Below are 22,811 nucleotides of genomic sequence, written 5' to 3'. Positions count from 1 at the left end.
ACTTTATTAGGAACACCTGTACATTCATATGGTTATCTAATCAATCTACCATGTGGAAGCAACACAATGCATAAAAACATGCAGATACAGGTCAAGAGAGGGCCAGCTTAAACCAATCTGGCCATTTTCCTCTGACCTCTTTTACGTCCTCACCCACAGAAGAGTCGCCTACTCTGTTTTTTGTGGTTTTATTTGCACCATTGTGTGTAACCTCTAGAGACTCTTGTGTGTGAAAATCCCAGGAGATCAGCAGTTTCTGAAATACTCAAACCAGCCCATCTGGTACCAACAACCAGGTCACGAGCAAAGTCAAAGCAATCAGATTTTTCCCCTTTATTCTGACATTTGATGTGAACATTGTTTTCATGATTTTATGAATTGTGCTACTGCCACATGATTTACTGATTAGATAACTGCATAAATGTGCAGGGGTTCCTAATAAAGTGGACAGTGAAATATATATATATATATATATATATATATATATATATATATATATATATATATATATATATATATATATATATATATATATATATATATATAATAAACACAACACATCTATATAATCAGTTTATCTCCTTGGATAAATTGTGAGCAAACACATTTGAACAATTTAATGATCCACACTTATGAAAAATTATATTGAGTCATATTTGAGAAGGAAAATTTATTAACAAACATACTATATATATATATATTTTTAAAAACAAAACAAACAAAAAAAAATTCTGCAGTATTTACCTTGATTCTGCTTTACCCACACAGTATCAGTGTTTTCCGAACCAAAATATATTTCAACAACATGGGGACAGTGAGCAGCATTCCAATAAGCCTTAGTACCAGTCCTGTACAGTAGGCTGTTATATCAGTCTTGATTCACCTTCCAGTCAAACCAAACTGTTCTAGGGCTTTCATTGGATTTTGGGTTTTCCCTTTGAAAGGGGGTTTTAAAAGAAACAAATAAAAAATATTCAGTAATGAAATTTCAGCACCACAGATAATCATCGGCTTGGTGTTCACACAGCCTTCCGGTGGTACTCTGGCGGTGCAACCTCATAATCACTGGCGTTGAAGAGAGACGATGAATTCTTTACCAAATACCTGCATAAAAAAAATTTCACAATTAAACATGCACAACAAACAGTTTTATACCACAGTGCTGTTGAATTATTTATTCTGAATGATTAATTTTCTACAACCACAGCTCTCTCAGTAGTTCTGCATCAAAGCAAATCACAGGTTTATATTACTGTACGCGTTTAAATATGTTATCATTTCTAAAGAAATAAATTGCATAGGAACGTGTATGGCAGACGCACTACAAATAGATTAAATACCCTTGTGCAATTGCTGACAGGAAGTTTTCTGTGAGATGTTTATATAGCATTTATGGAAAGAATCTCCAGTGTCTGTGCTTTCAAACAGAGGTAAAACTGTAATTTTCCATTTTCATACACAAGAAAGTCTTAAGGACAGATGGCTTTGTGGTTCTTCAGTAACATGAAAGCCATAATATTTTTGCCTCAATTTCAAGAGAGAGAACTAGTAGAACTCAATGTCAACCACATCGACAGGGATGCCACCAGGTCTAGTCCTTCTGGTTACTAATTTGTAGGTCTCAAACACTGTTAAAAGAGGAAGGAAGCTATTAAAGTAAAACTAGTTCAGGCATTTGACCTTGAGGTGTCCTTGACCCTGTTTGGATCAAAAATTCCACAATCAAATAAGTGATGATAATTCCATATAAATCCTTCAAACATTCCACCACTTGTTCTTGAGATATTGTGCTAACGAGAATCTCAGACAGACGGGCAGCCAACCCAAAGTCATAATCTCATGCCACCTGGTGGCGGAGGACACCAGGCAGGCTGGTGAGGGAACGCGGTTTATAGCTGGTATAACATGTGACAACAGGACATGTAAACATGTTTTGTCAACATGTTCCACAGCATTAAATATAAAGGGGGGTTATTTATTATTCTTCAATAAATAAAAATGATTAGCATATCAACATTTCAGAATGCGTTGTTAATTAGTGAAATGGTGGTTTTCCATTATGTTTCTATAACAGCATGCCCTGTTGAGATTTTTCATTTTAGTGGATGTTCACTGACCTGAAAGCATGTGTGTGTCAGTGTTCACAAAATTTATGACCTATGTGTAAATATGTTTTTTGTTTGTTTGGTTTTTTACAGAAACAAATTATTTAAAACAAATTTGAACGAAACCCAGATGTGCCAACATCATAAGATTAAATATTTTGTTAAATGTCTTAAACTCTGGTTTCAGTTGAATTTCCATACAAAACATGCAAGCTACATATACAGTATCTCACAAAAGTGAGTACACCCCTCAAATTTTTGATGATACCATCTGCCTTGCTAAAGAAACTGAGGTTGAAGGTGATGGACTGGCCAAGCATGTCCCCAGACCTAAACCCTATTGAGCATCTGTGCGGCATCCTCAAACGGAAGGTGGAGGAGCTCAAGGTCTCCAACATCCACCAGCTCCGTGATGTCGTCATGGAGGAGTGGAAGAGGACTCCAGTGGCAACCTGTGAAGCTCTGGTGAACTCCATGCCCAAGAGGGTTAAGTCAGTGCTGGATAATAATGGTGACCACACAAAATATTGACACTTTTGGCCCAATTTGGACATTTTCACTTAGGGGTGTACTCACTTTGTTGCCAGCGGTTTAGACATTAATGGCTGTGTGTTGAGTTATTTTGAGGGGACAGCAAATGTACACTGTTACACAAGCTGTACACTCACTACTTTACATTGTAGCAAAGTGTCATTTCTTCAGTGTTGTCACATGAAAAGATATAATCAAATATTTACATAAATGTGAGGGGTGTACTCACTTTTGTGAGACACTGTATATCAGTATCTTGTTTGCTCTGTGCAACACTCTGGCTACATCCACACTGTGACTCTGGAGGCCAGCACATATCCAACAGTTATAAATGATGCTCCTTAAAGCACCAGTGGGGATCGTTTTCAATAGTCAACCCAGAATCCGTGATCCGGATTCTAAAGCAACGTTGCACTCACAGTGATAAGACAACACACTGCAAACACCACGTGTATGTAGGACATCTTAAATGCTTCAGTATTACTAATGCATACTTACTTTAAGAAATCTTGCAGGTAGCTGAGCAGCAGAGCAAGGCTTTTCTCATCCAGAGGTGTGTACGCCAACATAGCCCCAATCCTCACTAAAATACATTTAAGATGAAAAGTTGTAAAAGGCATGCGAACACTATTTTTCCTACTACCTTACTTCTTGCTTGAGGTTTTTAAATGTCTTCGACTAGTTTTGGTTAAAAATCTGGCAGCCGAGTTGCTTTGTCTATACACAAACCATGTAACGTTGGAATAAGAAGAAGTGCATATTGTTTGCACATACCTACAGCGTTGTGCCAATATCAAAAACTCAAGATGTTTCTCAAGTTTGAATGAAACTCGGCTGAGCGAACAATAAACTAAATGGCACATTATTTATACATTTTACAGATTCAGCACGTAAAGCAATATTTGTTAACCTATAGGCATATACATGTTAATGATCATCCTAATCCTGCTCCCGAGATGCCTTTTCCTCTCATTTTAAATCTTGATTTATGGTCATTGCTTAATTTGTGGCTTCTGTCGTGTTTAAGAGGGCTGAATCTCGGTAAAGCGAATGCTTTTATACTGGTTATGATACAGCACCATGCTCTCATTTTACGCACACGGCTCCAGACAACAAAACAGATGACAAATTATCAACATCAACTGAACACCACATACATCCACAGATGCCTCAGCAGTTTTATTTTTCATGGGTTAAGGCAGATGGGACTCAATCGTGTTCTCATGATTATCACAGTAACCATAAATCAAGGATAAGGGTGGTAGAAATGTTCTATAAAGTATGATCACAATGAAGAATTTGAATAAGAGTGCATACCAAAAAGCCTCAGCAGGTGTGGTGCCCCATAAATCTGAGACATCGACGTGTCCGGATGGTTAGCTAGGATCTCTGCGTACTGCGGCCTCTCAAACTTGTAGAGGAGCTGCGTGCCCAACATAACGTTGAAATACTCGCGGATGCCAGCAACCACTTCATTCACAGCATATTCCCTAAATAAAGACATCATTGCACACTTCATCACAAGGAAGAAAAAAAACAAACATCTGAACCCAAACTGGAATTTATATTCAAAAGGTGATATTTTCATAGGATTAATTTATCAGATTAGATTTTAAGGTAGCCACTTTTTATATTTATTTTACATATACATACATATTATATATATAAAAATAAACACACACACACACACACACACACACTAACTCATCCTTCGATTCATTTCCTGTGTCAAGATTTTGAAAGAGAAATATGCTTCTTGTCACAAACTGTTCAAAATAGTGCTGTTACTCTCAAAGAATAGTCCACTTTACCACTGGAAACATGAATTTCATGAAGAATTAAAGCTTCCCTAAAAACAAAAGGCCTGTTGCGCTCCTTATTATTGAAAACCATATAGAAACTCCATGCATTTCCCCTTATTAATTGTGCATACTTGTTATCAGAGGTTCCTCTTGATTTCTTGTAACTTGCGTAGTCCTCCAATATCGTGTCTACATTCTTCTTTCCAGGCAGGTGGAATAGCTACAGAAAAGAAAAATGCCAGTCTCAATCACAAAATAAACATTTATGACAAAGCTAAATTTTGCAGTTACATTTCACAGCCACGAATATGATTTGCCTCTGGATCTGGAACGTCACTGCACTAAAATGCAAAACATTTATAAGCAGCAGCATTAGGTAAATCATAAGGTAGGCTTTTAAACTTCACCTGCTTTTGTCTAGTGATCAGGTCCCAGTCATCGACCAGCCATGGCTTTAACTCCTCAGGTATCTTCACCTTTACTTCCACACGATTGATAAAAGTCTCCTCCTACACCAAAACAGTTCCCAAAATATAGCTAGTGGAAATGGATTCCAGCTTCAAGATGACTGCTGCTATTGGTTTTTTTTTTCGTATTTCATAAAAAAGAAACCAAAACTTTCTAACATACTTATTTTAACAGATTGCAGAAAGCAAGCCTGTTTAATATTGCTGGACAACTTGGTTTGAGGCAGGGGTGAGAATTTTTGCCAGCAGTTTGGTGCTAAACTTGGTAGCTATGTGCAAAATCAAGGAATCCCAACAGGGGGATGATCTGACAACTAAAAATTGTGTGGTCCTCACCAATTTCTTTAAACAAACAAATAACCTCAGGTGTCAACAATAATAATAATTTTAAAAAACCTCAATAGATTTCAACATGTAATGATTTTTTCTAGGGATGCACCGAAATGAAAATTCTTGGCTGAAGCCGAATATAATGAAAAACTTGGCCGAAGACCGAACACATTTTTTCGCGTTTTTTTCCATTTATATTGCCACCATTGCATAAATTAAATAGTCAAAATGTGCTTTTTACTATTTTGTCTTGCTTTTCAAAGAAAAAAATCAATTACAAAAAATACAATTTCAAAATATTTATTTAACACTGAACATTGTTTTTTCATTCCAGCAGGCATAGGCTACCAACAAGGCACAATATAACTTTAAATAAATAAATAAATGAGTAAAATAAAAATATTTTGATGTGGTCATCTTTGAGTCCCCCTTGAATAGCCTATGTTAGGCCTATAACTGACTGCTGAAAGAATGCAACACTCTGTAGCCTACAACTAAAGGTGCATTAAAAAGTGCACTGACAAGAGTGCAGAAAATGGTACGGCTGATTATATTGGGGATGTATACCGCTCGCGTCCCTGTACGCCTCGTGGAGTATTATAGTAGATATAGCATAGTTAGATACGGTGTTATGGTTATGTTCCTTGATAGATTTAGTTAGTTTAAACTATAGATTAGTTCATTTAGTTCCTGCTGGTTTTTCCGCTCCCAGTCCATAGTACTAGTTCATGTTTCTTGTTTTGTGTTTTGACCCTGTTTTCTGTGACCGCGACTTTGATTCCTGCTTTGCCCCGTTTATGCCTGTTTGCCGATCGCCCGAGCCTTTGCCCGTCTTTACGTTTTTTGGATTACGATTTGGATTTGTCTGCCTGCCCTTAAATAAATACGTCTTTAACTGCTTCCGTACTGTACTCCCTTACGTCAGAATACTCCGGAACAGAAACAAAACAAACGCACGTGTCCACAGTAAACAATGTCACGGTTGTCAACATCCGAAGAGCATGCGCTCGCTGACCGCTCGTGCAAGTAGCTCGTGCATACGCGTGCCCCCGCATCTCTCCGAGCGCTCTGCCAGAAGTGGAGGTTGTGACATTCGCATGTCTCACCCTGGTTGCTAGGCTATTTGGTCACGTCATCAAATACGTCATGGTTCAGTCAAATTTCAGTTGCTGAACATTCGGTACATCCCTAATTTTTTCCCAAAAAGATAAACCAACATTCAGAAACCAGGTGGAGAAAAAAAAACATGTAGAACCACCTTTTGCAACAATAACTTGAAGTAAACATTTTCTGTAGGAGATTGTCTCTCACTGATCATTTTGAAGTAATTTTTGGCCCACTCTTTACATTACTCTCAGTTCATGGATGTTTGAGGCCATTCGCTTATACACAGCTCTCTTAAGATCCTGCCAGAGAATCTCTATGGGCTTGAGGTCCGGACTTTCCAACACCTTGATTTTTTTCTTCTTTAGATGTCATTTAGATATCGATTTGCTGGTATGCTTGGGGTCATTGTCCTGTTGCATGACCAAATTTCAGCCCATCTTAAGTTGCTGGACAGATTGCCTCACGTTTGTCTCAAGAAAATTCTGGTATAAAATTAGCTTTCATCGTTGTCTCGATGACAGCAAGGTCATGTAGCTGCAAAACAAGCCCAAATCACCCCTCCACCACCATGCTTGATAGTTGTTATGATGTGTATGGTTTTTGCCAAACATGGCACTGTGTATAATGACCAAACATCTCCACCTGGTTGCATCACTCCAAAGGAGATTGTTCCAGAACTTTTGTGGTTTGTTCAGACGCAATTTTCCAAAGCTAAATCATGCACATATACCTTTTGGAGAGAAGGGGCTTTTTTTCGCCATCCTTCCATGAAAGCCACACTTTTTCAGTCTTTTTCTGATTGTGCCGTCATGAACAGAAGCATTTAATGTACTGACAGAGGCCTGTAGGTCACATGCCATAGCTCACGCTATGGGTTTTTCTTTATATCTGACCTCTGTCTGAATTGGCTGGGACGACCACCCATGGGAAGATTGGCAACTGTTTGTATTATAAAGAATTTATAATACGGAAATTTTTTAAGATGCACCTGTAGAATGGTGAATTTCAAATTGTTTGGAGATGGCCTTATAACCCTTACCAGATTGATGAGCAACAACAATTGCTCCTCTGAGGTCTTGGCTGATGTCGTTTCTTCTTGGCATGCTACAGAAAACAAAACTGTCCAATGTTCTGCTTTTATAGAGGTAGTCACACTTCTTGAGGATTAGTTAAATCATGTGCCTTTCATTAGTTACACTTGGCTGCGAATTACACTCTGAATGATTGTGGAAGTAGGAAGGGTGGATTTAATTTTCCCCCACCAGGTTTCTGAATGTTGACTTTTGTTTTGGGAAAAATGTACTACATACTGAAGTTTGTTTTGTTTTTTTGCCACCTGATGTTATTTGCTTGTTTGTAGAATTTGGTGAGGACCACACAATTGTTATTTAGGCCCTGATAAATAAAAACATAGAATTGTAGGAGGGTGTACTTTCTTTCCCCGCCCATGACTGTACATATATGTGTGACCCAGTAGACAAAATAGAAATTAACATACACTCTCCACAGTTGGGTCAACACGTGCCCTCTTCTTGCGTGGAGGGTGAGGAAGTTCTCCAGTGCTGGTCCCTTCTCCAGCTCCTGGTGCTGGAGGAGAACCAACAAAATTCAGCAAACTTTGTTAAAATAAATTAAAATTACCTACATTAATTACATCACTGTCTTAGAGTTTGATTGCAAATTATGAACCTGGTCATTTTTTAAATCAAAATAAGTACACCGAACTAATATGGTGATCAGAATTTGAAACTTACTTTTTTGTTTGTTCTTTTTTGTTTTCCTGAAAATTCAAGTAGAAAAGATATTTTAGAAAACTTCCTAGAAAAATTACAATCAGAGGAGTTGATTATTAGAAAGACGGCACTTGGGAAAAGATAGCAAAAATCAAGGAAATAAAATCTAACTTACACATCAACATTTTTTTGCTGCACAGCAGCTATCTTCTTGTTTGGTGCAACCCCCCTCATCCTTCCCTCAACATAATGGTCTCTAAAAAAGAGACAGACGCATTTTGTTTCAATAGATGAGCATAAACTTACTTTAAAAATAAACTAAGTTACAGTGAAATACAAATAAATAATTATGATCTTTCATTCACACTGTAAACTGAGTACATTGAGTGCATAAGAACGCCAAAAAAAATGAAAAAAAAAATCTGTATATTAGAAAAAGCAGAATATAAAACATGAGACAAACAAAAAGGTAAGCATGAAAAACTAAAATGGTACACATGACGCCCCCCCGATTCAGCAGTGACTAAGAGAACTCACTGATTTGCCTTTTGAAGCTCTTTCTGTTTCTGCAAATTGCTGTCCACATATTTGAGTACACGGCTTTCAGGAACCCATTCGTCCCAGCTAACAAGAACAAAGGACACATTTGTAGAACATTTACTGACTGATTAAACAAACCAAAAAATATAGCAAAATCACTATTGATGTCATTCGTTCAATTTTATATTGATAACAAAATTACACTAGAAGTAGAATAGGTGCACTACACATGACTGGTTTTTAAATCAATGACTTTTCACTGAGACAACAGCGATGGAGAAGCAACAGAAACGTGTTTGTGATAAACTTACTTTTTATTCCATCCACTATAATGAATGAAGTATTTGACTTGCTTGTCCTTGATACTGATTTTTACACACTGCAAAGGAACACATGGCAAATAGTTGAGCGCCAAATGAACTGTGTGAAGGAGTACAAAAATTTGCTACATTTTCATTACTTTATAAGTGTACATGTAAAGAAATAAAAACACGCAGTACGTTTACATGGACAATGATATTCCAATATTAACCCGATTAAGACAATACTCTTAAGAAACGAGCATGTGAACAGCGGTTATTGGTGACCTTAATCCGACTGAAGTCATACTCGAAGTAAACAAATCGAATTAAGACATGTGGCGCATTCCTATTTTAGTCGTGTTATCGAAGTGCATTATAGACATGTACTCACCTTAATCTCACTATTAACGTCGCGTGGGAGTTTTCACTGGATTTTGCGACAGGACATGTACACACACGGCAGTGCTCAACCTTTTGACAGAGCATGGCTACGTCCAAAACCGTGTACTTACCTACTATATAGTAGGCGAGATACATGTATTACATCTACTATACAGTAGGTAAGTGTGCGGTTTGGGACGCAGCCCACGGCTTCAAGCAGTCGTCTATTTGCACATATAGCACGACAAATAATTAACTGCACTTGAATCTTTCGTCAAATTAAAGATGAAACACCCAAAACTGTATACGGTACCATAATGAAGACGAACTGTATGTCAATACGGGAAATTCTGGAGGGAACGTCGGACGGCGTGGCGTGGGGACGTAATGACGTGTGCCTTTAATGTTATACATAGCATGTAAAACGGGAACATGAAAGAAATATTCTAAAAATGACTTATGTAAACAACTTAATCACAATATTGACTTATTTAGAATAAGGTCAATAAATAGATTACCGCTGTCCATGTAAACGTAGTCACTGATGTAATACTTTCATATACATGATAGTAGTTTTATAGATATTAGACTTTTCATGATCAGCTTCAACAAATATAATGATAAACTGAGATTCGGTACCTTAGCTTCGTATAGCAGCGGCCCATGAAAACACAGCACTCGTTCACCTGAAACACAGGACAACAACAGGAAGAAGAAGAAAAGAAAAAAAAAAAAGAAAAAAAAGAGTAACGTTACTGTTACCAGTTCACAAGCAGGATTGACTTTTATAGAAAAACTAACTCTTGTTAAAATCTACCTTCACTTGCTTGTCCATGGGACTAACCAACAGTCTTTAATTTATCTGAAACCTGTTTCTATATGAAGGAAAATCACACAGAGAAGAGTAAAGTAAAAACTTTGTGTTCTGTCGTCAGTCATTTAAGCTTGTGTTTGTCTATTTAAAAAAAAAAAAAAAAAACGAAAAAAATAGTGCAGACAGTGTGGAAATACGCAGCTCATTCAAATTCGCTCGCAGAATCCTGATCAACCTCATGGAAGGTGTAATGTGTTCAGAGTGTAAGTAAACAGGTAAGAAAGCTTCTCTATCCTCATGCTGGCTAAAAGGAACCGTCCTGAGGACTGAATGCTGATATGCAGTGAGGCTGAAACACAAAAAGCTGCGAGATGATGAAAGTGAAGGAAAACGCCATGAATTAACACAGGCGAAAACATTCCTCTCTTGATCAGAAAAATGCCTCCAGCATTAAGTGAAGCTTGAATTTAAGCCCGTGTCAAGTTAACTGCGCATGCGCACACACCCTTGGCGGTAGGACCTCTCGGTAAAAGAATCTGTCAGAACACCGGAATAAACATGCAGTGGCACATACATCACCGAGAATCAACAATAACAACCAGCAAAATAACATTCCACTACTTATGAAGTTATGAAACTAGATACTGGTTACAGATACATCATTTTAATATAGCTAGCTCCAAGTTATGCACACAGCTAACTAGCCATCGGTTTACAGCTAGCTAGCTCGTGAAGACCGTGCTAGCTAAATTTATCCTGCATATAGATGCCAGCAATCGGACACAGTAACTTTCTGCACTTTTCAGCTATATATTTTTTTGCCATGATTCACAACAACGTTACTGCCATAACATAAACGCTTCGTGTTTCGCTAACTCAGACATTCCCTCTCTGGCTTTGTGTACAGCAGACCCGTTTGTGCGCGCGCCATTGTGCGAGCTGCAGCAGCGAGCTCACCAGCTAGTTCCCAGCCCACATGCTGCATTTCAAACCGTCTTACCTTCTTGAAATTTAGGTTTAGGGTCCTGTTTAGGCGCCATTCACAGCTTAAGTACGAAAAATAGCTGGAAAATCAAATCCAGGCATCGCCAGCTCCGATTCCGTTCAGGTACGGTGAAGGCGTCGCACTACGTCTCTTCTCCTGACGCATTAATTTGGCGCCCGTGTCACGTGACTTCGCCTAAACAGCGTGGTGTAAGTGGAGTGTTTTCCCACCCGTATATCTTCTGTGCTAGGAGTTAGAAGCAATCGATCGGGTTGTTCAATTCGCCGATTGCTTCTGAGCATGACCCCATTCTGCTCAATCAGTAGATAGGATTTTAGGGAATACTGCTGTGGAAAAATAACGCAGCCATTGAGGAAAGAGCTGTACGGCTTTGATGGGAGACCAAAGCGAGGCTGGATTACCTCTGCTCACCTTTGTAAACACTGCATATAAATATATGCAGGTCCCAGTACTTGAATTTATATTATGTAAAGATATAAAATATATACACATACGTAGACATATACTGTATATTACATGAAAATGTGTTCTGTATACTGTAAGTAATGCATATGTAACATAAAACCACGCGTCCAGTAGATGGCGGTAATGCGCATAATGTGGATGCTGTCATTAATCCAAAGAAGAACTGGGATTTCAAATGATTTCTACCCTGTACTGGTGTTTGTGATTCCAAACTGGTAGAACGTGCAAATTGTAGTGAAGAGGATGTGGTTCCAGACATATTTTTAGATTGAATGTAATATGCATTCATGCACATATTTGCTATTTGAGAACATTTATGGAAATGACATCAATCTAATAGTGGAGTTTGCATGTTCTCCCCGTGCTGTGGGGGTTTCCTCCAGGTACTCTGGTTTCCTCCCCAGTCCAGTGACATGCATGGTAGGCTGATTGGCATGTTGAAAGTGTCCATAATCTATGAACGGGTGTGTGAATGTGTATGTGATTGTGCCCTGAGATGGATTGGGACCCTGTCCAGGATGTACCCCGCCTTATGCCCCATGCTCCCTGGGATAGGCTCCAGGTTCCCCGCGACCCTGAAGGATAAGCAGTATAGAAGATGGGTGGATAAAATCTAACATGTCTATCTAATTTGCAGATTTTGTAGGCAAGCACAAGCAATACTGACCTGACCAATGTGTAGCAGGTTACTTCAAGTTAAGACAGCCTGGGTTATTGTTGTTGTTGATGATGATGATGTATATACTACTACTACTACTACTACTAATACTATCAATACTACTACTACTATTACTACTACTACTACTACTAGTAATAATAATAATAATAACAATAATAATAATAATTCATGTTTTTTTTTAACTTGTCTCTTTTTTTCAATTTGTATTATGTTTGTGGTGCCTCTAATACTGCTGTGTTGTTGTTGTTTCCTGCACTGTCTTTGTCTTAGTCCCGCTGTCATATCTGGAAATATAAGCACAAAGCTGATTTCTCACGTAATTTGTTTATATATATATATATATATATATATATATATATATATATATATATATATATATATATATATATCCTCCTGAGACCCCGCCCATTGACTTGTGTCCTCTGTAGTGACATTTTGTTTTCATGCATGTCCTTTGACTTTTTGGAGCTATTCTAGCAATTCTGTACTATACAGAGGACATCCTGAGCTTTCTAGTGATGTCATGTTATGGGCTGGGATGCTAGGAACAACTTCTTATACTGCATCCAAAATGGCCAGCATAGGAACAAGCACATTTTAAGGAAAGAAGAAAGATAACTAAACTATTGTATTTTTTATAGTTTTTTTTTTTTACTATAGTTATCGCATATATTCTTGTTTATTAATGTGTCAGGAATAATAAATTTAGTTCAGAAAGCAGTTTAATTGTTTGTGTTTTAAAATATTAGCCTTTTAATGAATGTCAATTATAGTGGACACCAGGACCATCTTAATGTACTTAATGAAGCCATGTTCTATGCACACACTATTCACTACAACCAATGATAAATCATCAGTGACAAATATAATTTATCAATGTGGCTTGAAGATAATCCAAATGGTATCATGAAATATGCAAACTGGCTAAAGAATGCAAAGTTTGTACTCTTGATTTTGACAAACTGTATGGACATACAGTGCTCTCCACTAATATTGGCACCCTTGGTAAATATGAGCAAAGAAGCCTGTGAAAAATTGTCTTTATTGTTTAACCAGTTGTAGTTTTGTTAAAAAAAATATTAACAAAAATACCCTTCTCACATGGATATCAAACAATTGGAAACACAACACAGGTTTATATATATATATGAGAAAAATATTTTTGAAGTATATTCCCATAGTTTTCATTTTTTTAAATACACCTGGGTGACATGGAACAGGAAATTGTTCAACCATGATTTCCTGTTTCACAGGAGTATGAATATTAGGTAACACATAGGCCAAATTCCCTTAGTCATTCATAACAATGGATTAGACCAAGTAACATAGCTGTAAAGTGCAGCAGAAGGTTGTTGAGCTTCACAAATGGGAAGTGGAAGTGGCTATAAGAAAATAGCACAAGCATTGAAATGCCCATTTCCACCACCAGGGCAATAATTAAGAAGTTCCAGTCAACTGGAAATGTTCTGAATCAGGTTTCACTAAGCAGGCATTATAGGAGAAGACTGAAAGCTGTTATCTTGGCAAAGGGTGCCAATAATAGTTGCACACATATTTCACAAAGATATATTTTTTATAAACCTGTTTTGTTTCCAAATTTTTTCATATCCATGAGAGCAGAGTATTTTTGTGAATCTTTTTAACAAAAGATCAAACGGTTAAACAATAAAGACAAATCATGATTAGCCTAATGATTAGCTAGCTAGCACGCTAACGAACTCTGTTATAGCTGTATGTTATTTCCCTGGAGAACTTAGCTATTTATTTCATTTACACAGTATCATAGTGAATATAAAGGTAGTTAGCATTCTGAACTCGGTTAAAGGTTTTAATAATTCCACAATATAAAATTTCTATAGATTTGGGTGATGGACAGGAGGCTTTAGAGAGTTTAATCATGTTACCTGTACTCTCTCTCTCTCTCTCTCTCTCTCTCTCTCTCTCTCTCTCTCTCTCTTTCTCTCTCTCTCTCTCTCTCTCTCTTGTTCAGAAGTGTTTTCATTTAATATTAGTAAATTAAATGTGTTTTTAATTAGAAAAATCTCTGCTTGCCACCACCAGAGTATCATCTGTGTGTTTGGGGGAAACTCTGGTCTAACATTAGCTACACTGCTAACAAACCTGGCTACTTAGCTTGGCAGCTAAGATTAAGATAAATATTATATTGAGCAGAGTTAAACATTAAAATGAGTAGCTGGTAAAATCTTCTCCTTTCCTATTAATGCTTGGATGTGAATTATACAATTTAATAGTTAGCTGAATGCTGGTGCACTTGAAACCATGGCTACCCATTTTAAGAGTTCAATACAATACAATTTTAATTGTAATGTTACTAATTAATAACATAGATACTCCTCTGTCCTCCAGGTACGTGTTAGTTAAGAAGTTATATTTTATCGCTATTTGAAATAAGTAGACTGCTTCTGTCTAAGTGTGTGTGTGTTAAGGTCGTTGAGCGAAACCTCCAGCTGCTGCCCACCGAACCCCACGATGAACCTTCAGCTGTCGTTCTGGTAACCAAACATTTAGTTTATTTACTAAAGTAGATCACTGAAATGTCCAAGCGACAGAACATTAGATGTGTTAGTATGAAACTGCTGTGATAAGAAACACTTATGATCTTCATGCTCTACTTTTCACAGCCTCTCAGTGCTGGTGAGCTGAGCAGCGCCTGGTACAATATTCAGTTCCTCTCTTCAGACTCCTTCATCTCACAGTCTGGGGTATACTACGGTTCTGCAGCTGAGATACTCACACATCCTCTTCTTTATAAGCTCTAATGTTTGTTTTTGGTTTTTCTATCTCTAGTCAGTGGACATTAGGAGATACTTCCTCGACATTATAAGGGGTCCAGAGCATCGGTTCTGCTGGTTTAAAACCACCCAAACCTGCTACTCTGATCAGGGGGTAATCACAGTCTTTATTACTCTGATGGAGATAATTGACATTACTGATTATTAGATGAACACTTTTGTGAAATAGATCTTGAGTGTTATTTGGTAATTGTTATTTGCAGGGATTCTCTTATCATGTCAACACAGAGCATTGTTTCACTAGCATACAGGTAAGGGATTAATCATTATAGTGTCTCAAAATTTTTGTTAATTGCAGTGACTAATTGTGTTCACTTTAAATTGTTCTCTTCAGTGTGTATCTGGGAGGGTTACAGAATTCATTTCCTGTAACCGCATGGAGACTGTGTCGAGGAAAACAATCTTTCCAGCCTAAGTCAAAAAAAAAACTTCAGAGACAGAGATGTCAAAAAAGTAAATAAACTTTATTGAAACAATAAAGTGATACAGTCTGCAGAGGGTTCGAATTGTACATGCACAAGCATGTCTTTATATACCTCTCTGAAGCAGTAAAAGTATCCCTAGGTGGGGCATTCACCTTTTGATTCTAGAAACAAACCAATCTCCATTGCCTTAACTAATTATTCATGTCCATATGATACATTATATTTGTGACGCATGCGTAGTCAGTTGAATTTTCTTTAAAAGTTTTACCAGACCAGGGTTTGTTTTTTTTTTTACTTTGTCACATAATTCACCCTATAGTCTCATTTTGGTACTTTTCCTCCTGGAATTCTTCTCTTTTCTTTTGACCCTGATTTGCAAGCTTAGAGGGTTTTGTTTAGAAACCCAGTTCTGGTATGTGCCTAATTGCTTTTTTATTGCCACAAAGTGAAGCTGCTTTAGACAACCACAAGGTTCTTAATTTACTGCCATAGAGTGAAGTTGCTTTAGACGAACACAAAGCCCTTAATGTACACACTTAGAATACCACTTGTTAGAAAGCGTTTTATAGTTTTAAATTAGGCCTGCTGTGCAGAGAGGTACGGACTGACACAGAATTCTTCGAGCTCAATACACACTTAGATTATAACTTGATCAACAAGTGTACTATGAGTTTAGATGATGCTTCCCACAAGTAATTCTTAACCATTGGGTATCCATATCAGATTATACCTGATTAACATATCCAAACATTAGTAAACATTGTAGTTACATACATTGATACATTAGTCAACTTTGTAGTTACACACATTGACTACACTTTATATCCTACAGCTGTCACCGTGCCACTTGAGGACCATGTGGTAAATTTATTACACTGTCTCGATGTGTATATGGAGAAAGTAACTTATGGAATTTTGTCCGTTGTATATTTATTTGTCTGCAGTGTCTATTTGTTTTTGTTTTTGTCTTTTTTAATTAACAGCAACCCTTGAAAAAGGTGACCTGCACGTACCTGTTTGGGGGAGCAGATGATCAGGTGGACACCTCCACTTGGGTTCAGGATCACGAAGATAACTCTCCCTACAGCGATTCAGAGAGTGAACCAGACTCTGAGGTAAGTCCGTGTTTCAGACCTGATGTGTATCTATATATGCTGCTATTCCCCTGAATGTCAGGCTGTAAAATTTACTGTGGGAGTTTTAATGACTCAATGCTAATGTGGCTTGCAGGAGAAAGAGGAGACCCTTAAGTTTTTGGAGTTTAGAGGTGCCCTTTATTAGGTATGATCCTCTTCACTGTTTAATGGTGTAATGTATGTTTAAGGCACACTAAGTATTTACACCTCTTGTTTTGAGCTACCATCTATCAGAGAGAGGGGTTACTGATATCGGCTGCGTGCTCTCCGTAAGACTTTCTCTGTGAGTAAAACCGTTGTTTAGCTACTGTTATTGTGCAGGTAAATCACACTCTGCTTTAACTTATATTGTGTGCTGTCTTATATTCAGACTCCGCTTGCCAGCATCCACAACCAGAACTTCCTGTTTGTGGTGGGAAAGAAAATCGTGATGCGTCTACGAGCAGCTAATAAACAGGTGACTTCAGAATGATGATAGACTGTTTTATTTTTGTGCAAAACACTTTCAGCTAATGTTTTATTGGTTAAATATAAAACTAACAACAGGCAATTAGGCAGTGAAGAAACCTGTATTAGCATACATTTTTAAACACAAGTGAAATGTACATACATGAACTATTGGAATAACTAGTGTTAATAGCTAATTTTCTGTTTTATAATAATCACAGCCTGCTAAGAATTAAGGACAAATATTAAAATGAAATGTATGTGATGAACATGGCACTGGGATATACAATACTTGGAAATTTTGTCCCATGTAGTACATCAGCTGTGTATCTTTAGTGGACTACTGGACACACGTAGGCTTACATACTGCTTCTTGTTAGGGATGTCGGAGAAGCTCTGAGCAGTGTCATTCTCTCCAACCCCCCCATACACTCACCATCCACTTTATTAGGAACACCTTCTAATTTTTGCAATTATCCAAACATCCAATCATGTGGCAGCAGCACAATCCATAACATCATGCTGATACAGGTGATTGTTTTCATTGTTTTGATGATTGTTTTCTAACTAGATTTCCAGGTTTAATATAGATTTACTTTTTGTCTTAGCTAGTATCAGCTAACTATCTATCTTCAGTTAATGTTCACATCAAACAGAATGGGGGAAACATGTGATCTCTTTAACTTTAACCACAGCATAGTTGTTGGTTCTAGATGTACTCAAATTTTTATGCCTTTTTTTAATTTAATTTAAATTCTGATCTTAATTAAAATGATTGTTTTCTAACTAGATTTAAAGGTTTAGTGTAGATTTACTTTTTGTCTTAGCTAGTATCGGCTAACTATCTAACATAGCCTGCAATCTAGATTAGAGTTATCATCATCAGTTATGCAGCTATATCACCAACAGTTTGTGGATGCCTGACCATTACACCCATATGTGTTTGTTGAACATCTCATTCCAAAGTTGGTCTGCCTTTGCTGTTATAATAACCTCCAATCTTCTGGGAAGGCTTTCCACTAGATTTTGAAGTGTGGCCTTGGAGATTTGTGTTCATTCAGCTACAAGAGCATTACTGAGGTCAGGCACTGATGTCGGGCCTGGGGTCTGGGGTGCAGTCAGCGTTCCAGTTCATCCCAAATGTGTTCAGTGGGGTTGAGGTCAGGGCACTGTGCAGGACATACGAGTTCTTCCACTCCATCCTTAACACACCATATCTTCATGGAGCTCACTTTGTGCACAGGGACATTCTGGAACAAGTTTGCTGGAATTGTCCATTATGCCAAAGTTTTCTAATGTATCTATCCTGACATGTATGATTTATTGAGATCAAATCATATTAGAAGTAGAGATACACAGCCCTAGCGTTTATATCATACCACTGAATATATTGGTGATAACTGGGAATGAATGGCCTTGTGTTGGCTTGGGAGAAGAGTCTCACTACATTAGAGTTACAGCACCATCTACTGCCAGATAGACGTGTGTGAAATGTTTTAAGAGTGATCTTATGGACACATTTATGATATGCACACACACACACACACACAAAACAACATGATCGTGCACACAAATACATAAAATCTTAAAAACCCAAGGGGTGCTTTGAAACAACACTGAATAAAATTAGAATCGATGCCTAAAACACATTATCAATAACAACAGACAAAATTTGATCTGTGGAAGGACTGGGATGCAAAATCTTAACGCATAACAGCATATTACTCTACTGGGAAGTAATTTCCGAAGGAGGTGTGGATCATGAATCCATAGGGTGCGAAGTTAAGTTCATGTAACGGTTTCTCAGGAAGTGTAAGTCCAATTATACAGCATTTTCGTACTAATCTCTGCGTGGATTTCTAATGATTACTTGCTTCCGTAAAAAATATGACCATCATTGGCTAATTAGCTTTCAGAACACCTTTCACAGGGTTAACAGTATCTTCATTGTTCTAAGTAACTTGACAACTGGGAAGGGGTGCTTGGACCCTGAGATCGTTACGTGTGGTTATATTTAATCTTATAACCAGCCACTATGTACATAAAGGCTGATAAATTCATTAAGGCTGATACTTAGGTAAGCCTTCTTCTCTTACAGTAAATGACTGTAAAAAAAAAAAAAAAAAAACACACAGACAAAAAAAAAACATCATGACTACTGATTATACTGACGATATGATGAGCTGACCTTTCTAAAATATTCCTTGCTATCTAGAAGATCCTCTGGTGTTGTCTGTCCACTTTTCAGATCAGCAATCTCTTTCTCCAGCTCCTTCACGAGTCCGTCCGCTCATTTCTCAGCCTCTTGCTGTTTCTCCTTCACCTCCACTAACGCTGCTTTGTGGGCCGCCTCCACTGAGCTGAGGAGGGCAGAGAACACCCTATGACTCTTTTGCACCTCCTGCAGACACAAGCTCTGATCAGAGGAACACATTAACAGACATAATAATGTCTTTCATGTCTTATAATGGTAGCCTCTCATCACTCCACCCAACTCCCTACAATATCTCTTCAATTAGAATTAGTCACACTGAGTCTGTTTAAAGTTGACATCTGGGTGCTACCGTCAGCGATTGATTTTTTCAAGCCGTCTTTCTTCCACGTTCTCTGTCCACACTCTAAATTGTACCAACTGACATGGTGACCAATATGGCTGATAAAATAGCGTTCATATGCGGATAAAGTTTTAGCCTATTAGTAATTTTTTGTGCCTCAGTGTATGGATTTAGAACTCTCCTGAGGTTCCCAAGTGGCACAACAGAAAAGTAGGATGAGGAGATCGTAAGTTTGAATCCCAATGATGCCTCAGACATCTTTGTGGGAGGGGCATACTCTCTCTGCCCTGTCAGTCACAGTGACACTGGCCAGTCGTAAGCATCTATAAGCTCATGTATGCGGAAGAGGGCCGATATCGCTTTCCCCCAAGTCTGTTATGGTCTTTCTTTTTTCCTCAAGCTTCATATCTGATTACTCACTTGCACCTGCATGAAATTAAAAATCTGCGTCCAGCGGGATCCCAGTCGGATTCACAAATATAAAAAAAAAATAGCGGGCCTCCTATTCATATTAGTGATGGGAAGTTCAGATCATTTTACTGACTCGGATCTTTGAATCTCATTCAGCAAAATGAACGAATCTTTTTTCAAGTCATTTAGTTCATTTCAGCAGAATATAATTAAAATGTTACATGTTATATTCCCCAACACATCTAGTACTTAATAAACTATAAAATAAACTATAGGCTAATGCAACCAAGGCTGAATTATGAGAAACAGAAATAATTAATTAATATCTTAGCATTAGGTCTTCAGGCGATGCAGTCTGTTAGTTCACCTCACCTCCCGATCCGAGTCCTTCTTTCTTTTGCCACGTCACATTTGTCATGTCTGTTCCCCGGAAACAGAAATTATTAGTTCAGCTCTCGAGTCTTCGTGTTCGAGTTGTTCGTTTTTCCGGTGAACGCCACATAGGCTGAACGCAGTGGGTCTGTGATGTAACGAATGAACAACCCGAACCCGAAGACTCGAGACTCAAGATGAACTAATAATTTCTGTTTCCTGTTCAGAACTGAAATGGGTGTTGCAGCGCATGCGCGGTCAACACAAAATGAACGAATCACTCTCTGAGACCTTTCTGCACAGCAATAAATTGGCATTAGACATTCTCTGAAACTGCTTTTGTAAGTAAACAATCTTGAGTCCGGATACCAATTAACGAGTTAGAATAGGGCCTCAGGAAGGGAGGTAGATATCAGCTAGGATGGCAGATAGAAGTAGACAGAAGCTCATTGAGACATAAGAAGGGAGTTTTGGTCAGAGAAAAAAATAAATAAATAAAGACTCTGTCTGAGTGAAACCTTTTTTTTTTTTTTTTTTTTTTTTTAAAAAAAAGAAACTTTGTCCTCATAAAACCTTTTCAAGAGAAACATCTAACTGCGCATGCTCCACAAATCTAAGATACCATATAGACATGAATAATTAATTATGCGGAAGAAGATTGGTCTGTTTTAAATGAGAAAATATAAATCCCTGCTTAAGATGAGTTCACAGTGGCAGAAATGTATAAAAATGGTTTGCATAATTTAGACTTTCTGCAGACTGTCTTACTTTGTTGTTCAATAAAGGTTGATTACCTTTTGACATCTACAAACCATCTGAATTTTTATTTACTTATTTATTTTTGCTTAGGCTGGAAAGATCGTTTTCCACGACAATAGCCATTGATTCAGACAGGGGGCGTTAAACTATTAGATTAGTCCACGAGCGCGTGCACGTAAAAGCGTTACGTCAGCACGGAACAACCAATAGTGTTCAACATGGGAAAAAAAAGCAGGTGCGCGTACTTCCGGTTGAAAAGCGGAAATAAGGAATTTAAACCCACACTAACCGCAAAAAGCAAACCGTTGGAGTTGGCCAAAACTCGGGAACAATACTGCTTGTGTAAATGCCTAAGTTTACTTCTATAGGCTCACAATGAGAATAAACGGATTGAACACTTACAACCCCAACATCTTTCATTTAATAGACTATAGGCTGAATGTAAATCGTTTAATTTATATATCAAATTGTGAAAATAGGACAGGAATAGTACCACTGCATGCAAATATGTAGCTACCACTCGCAATAAACCCGCAAAGCAGCACATATTTTGTGTCAGATTTTTAATGTGCAGTTTAAGAAGTTGCCAAAGATATGAGATTCAATCCACTGAAAATCTATATCTTTCATGCAAGTCAGTATCAGGGAAATACAGGGGGATTTTATGTATCCCTAAAAACCCTTTATCTGTGAAGTGCTCTTCTTACAATTTGCGCTGGGGAGTTCAGAATCAGTCGCGTCACTTTGCTCACAGATGATTGGTGGAATTTGGGGTTGAGTTCTCTTACCCAGGACATCATCTGCCCCTGAGCAGGTTAGCCATGGATTGTAAATTACTATGGCGATGAACACCGGTAAAAGCTGAACGACCTTCATAGTACCTAAAACCCAGGGTTGGCACAAACTAAACTGAAACTGACATGGCTAGCCACCTAAACCTGCTTCATGGTACAAGCCGCAGTTGTTGTTGTTTTTGTTGTTCATGCATTTTAGGATTAATTAAAGTCAAGGCTGAAGAATTACCCCCCCCCCCCCAAAAAAAAAGGTCCATAAAATGTCAAATAAGCTTCTCACTGATGTTAAAAGATTCTTGTTCCTATAAAAGAGAACAGCAGGCAGGTCTGAGAGAGTTTGTACGCTGCTGACAGTGATTTAAATTTAGCTCCAGAATTACTGACAACTTTGGTAAAGATGGCTAAAATAAGTTTGTGAAAAATGTCTTTGTGGTTACTGTTGCAAATCTAAAATTTAGTTGATGTCCATTTATTTGAATATTATTCTTATATACGAGACCATGTGTCAGTTATTACCACCCCTGCATTTAGTACCTACTTTGTGCCATTTCCCTTTGCCAACATAACAGCTCTTCTATAATGAGTCTTCTATAATGAGTCTTCTATAATGAGTCTTGTATAATGCTTGATGAGAGCACAGAGCAAGAAACCTGAGACTGCTCTTCAATACTGCATCTGTCCAGACCCTCCAAGGTCGTCTGTCTTACTCCTGTGACTTCTCCACTTCACAGTTTAAATAGGGTTTAAGTCAGTGTACTGGGATGGGCATGTCAAAAGTTTGAGTCTGTGGTCATCAAATAATTTAGTGTGGAGTTGGACACATGTTTTGGATCATCA

General features: G+C 37.8%; 1 protein-coding gene and 1 long non-coding RNA gene across 3 annotated transcripts; one reads left to right on the top strand and one right to left on the bottom strand.

Moving 5' to 3' along the window:
- Nucleotides 1-655: 655 nt before the first annotated feature.
- morf4l1 (mortality factor 4 like 1) lies at nt 656-11,278 on the bottom strand. Of its 2 annotated transcripts, XM_053677979.1 has the most exons (13): nt 11,113-11,259; nt 10,116-10,173; nt 9,938-9,984; nt 8,927-8,994; nt 8,613-8,699; nt 8,251-8,331; nt 8,097-8,122; nt 7,841-7,929; nt 4,846-4,947; nt 4,570-4,658; nt 3,954-4,126; nt 3,135-3,219; nt 656-1,104 (listed from the first exon to the last, which is right to left on the bottom strand). In XM_053677979.1, exons 6-13 carry the CDS (start codon nt 8,307-8,309, stop codon nt 1,020-1,022), a joined length of 708 nt encoding a protein of 235 aa, XP_053533954.1. In that variant the 5' UTR covers nt 8,310-8,331; nt 8,613-8,699; nt 8,927-8,994; nt 9,938-9,984; nt 10,116-10,173; nt 11,113-11,259; the 3' UTR covers nt 656-1,019. The 2 variants fall into 2 exon arrangements, with proteins under 2 accessions (XP_053533954.1, XP_047010915.1); XM_047154959.2 differs by lacking the exon at nt 10,116-10,173 and having other exon boundaries at nt 11,113-11,278.
- Nucleotides 11,279-14,572: 3,294 nt separating this feature from the next.
- LOC124627170 (uncharacterized) lies at nt 14,573-15,170 on the top strand. The gene is made up of 3 exons (XR_006981654.2): nt 14,573-14,775; nt 14,905-14,985; nt 15,071-15,170. It is a non-coding gene; the product is annotated as an uncharacterized LOC124627170 (long non-coding RNA).
- The last annotated feature ends 7,641 nt before the right edge of the window (nt 15,171-22,811 follow it).

Source organism: Ictalurus punctatus, chromosome 4 (genome assembly GCF_001660625.3).
Source record: "Ictalurus punctatus breed USDA103 chromosome 4, Coco_2.0, whole genome shotgun sequence".
In the NCBI taxonomy this organism is placed as follows: domain Eukaryota; kingdom Metazoa; phylum Chordata; class Actinopteri; order Siluriformes; family Ictaluridae; genus Ictalurus; species Ictalurus punctatus.
This window is presented reverse-complemented; position numbering and strand designations above follow the sequence as displayed.

Coding starts and splice junctions, on each gene's coding strand:
- morf4l1 (XM_047154959.2), bottom strand. CDS start 11,152: ATGGCGCCTAAACAGGACCCTAAACCTAAATTTCAAGAAG. Junction 7,930..8,096: donor AAAAAAGAACAAACAAAAAA/GTAAGTTTCAAA, acceptor GTTCTCCTCCAG/CACCAGGAGCTGGAGAAGGG. Junction 4,659..4,845: donor TGATCACTAGACAAAAGCAG/GTGAAGTTTAAA, acceptor TCTTTTCTGTAG/CTATTCCACCTGCCTGGAAA.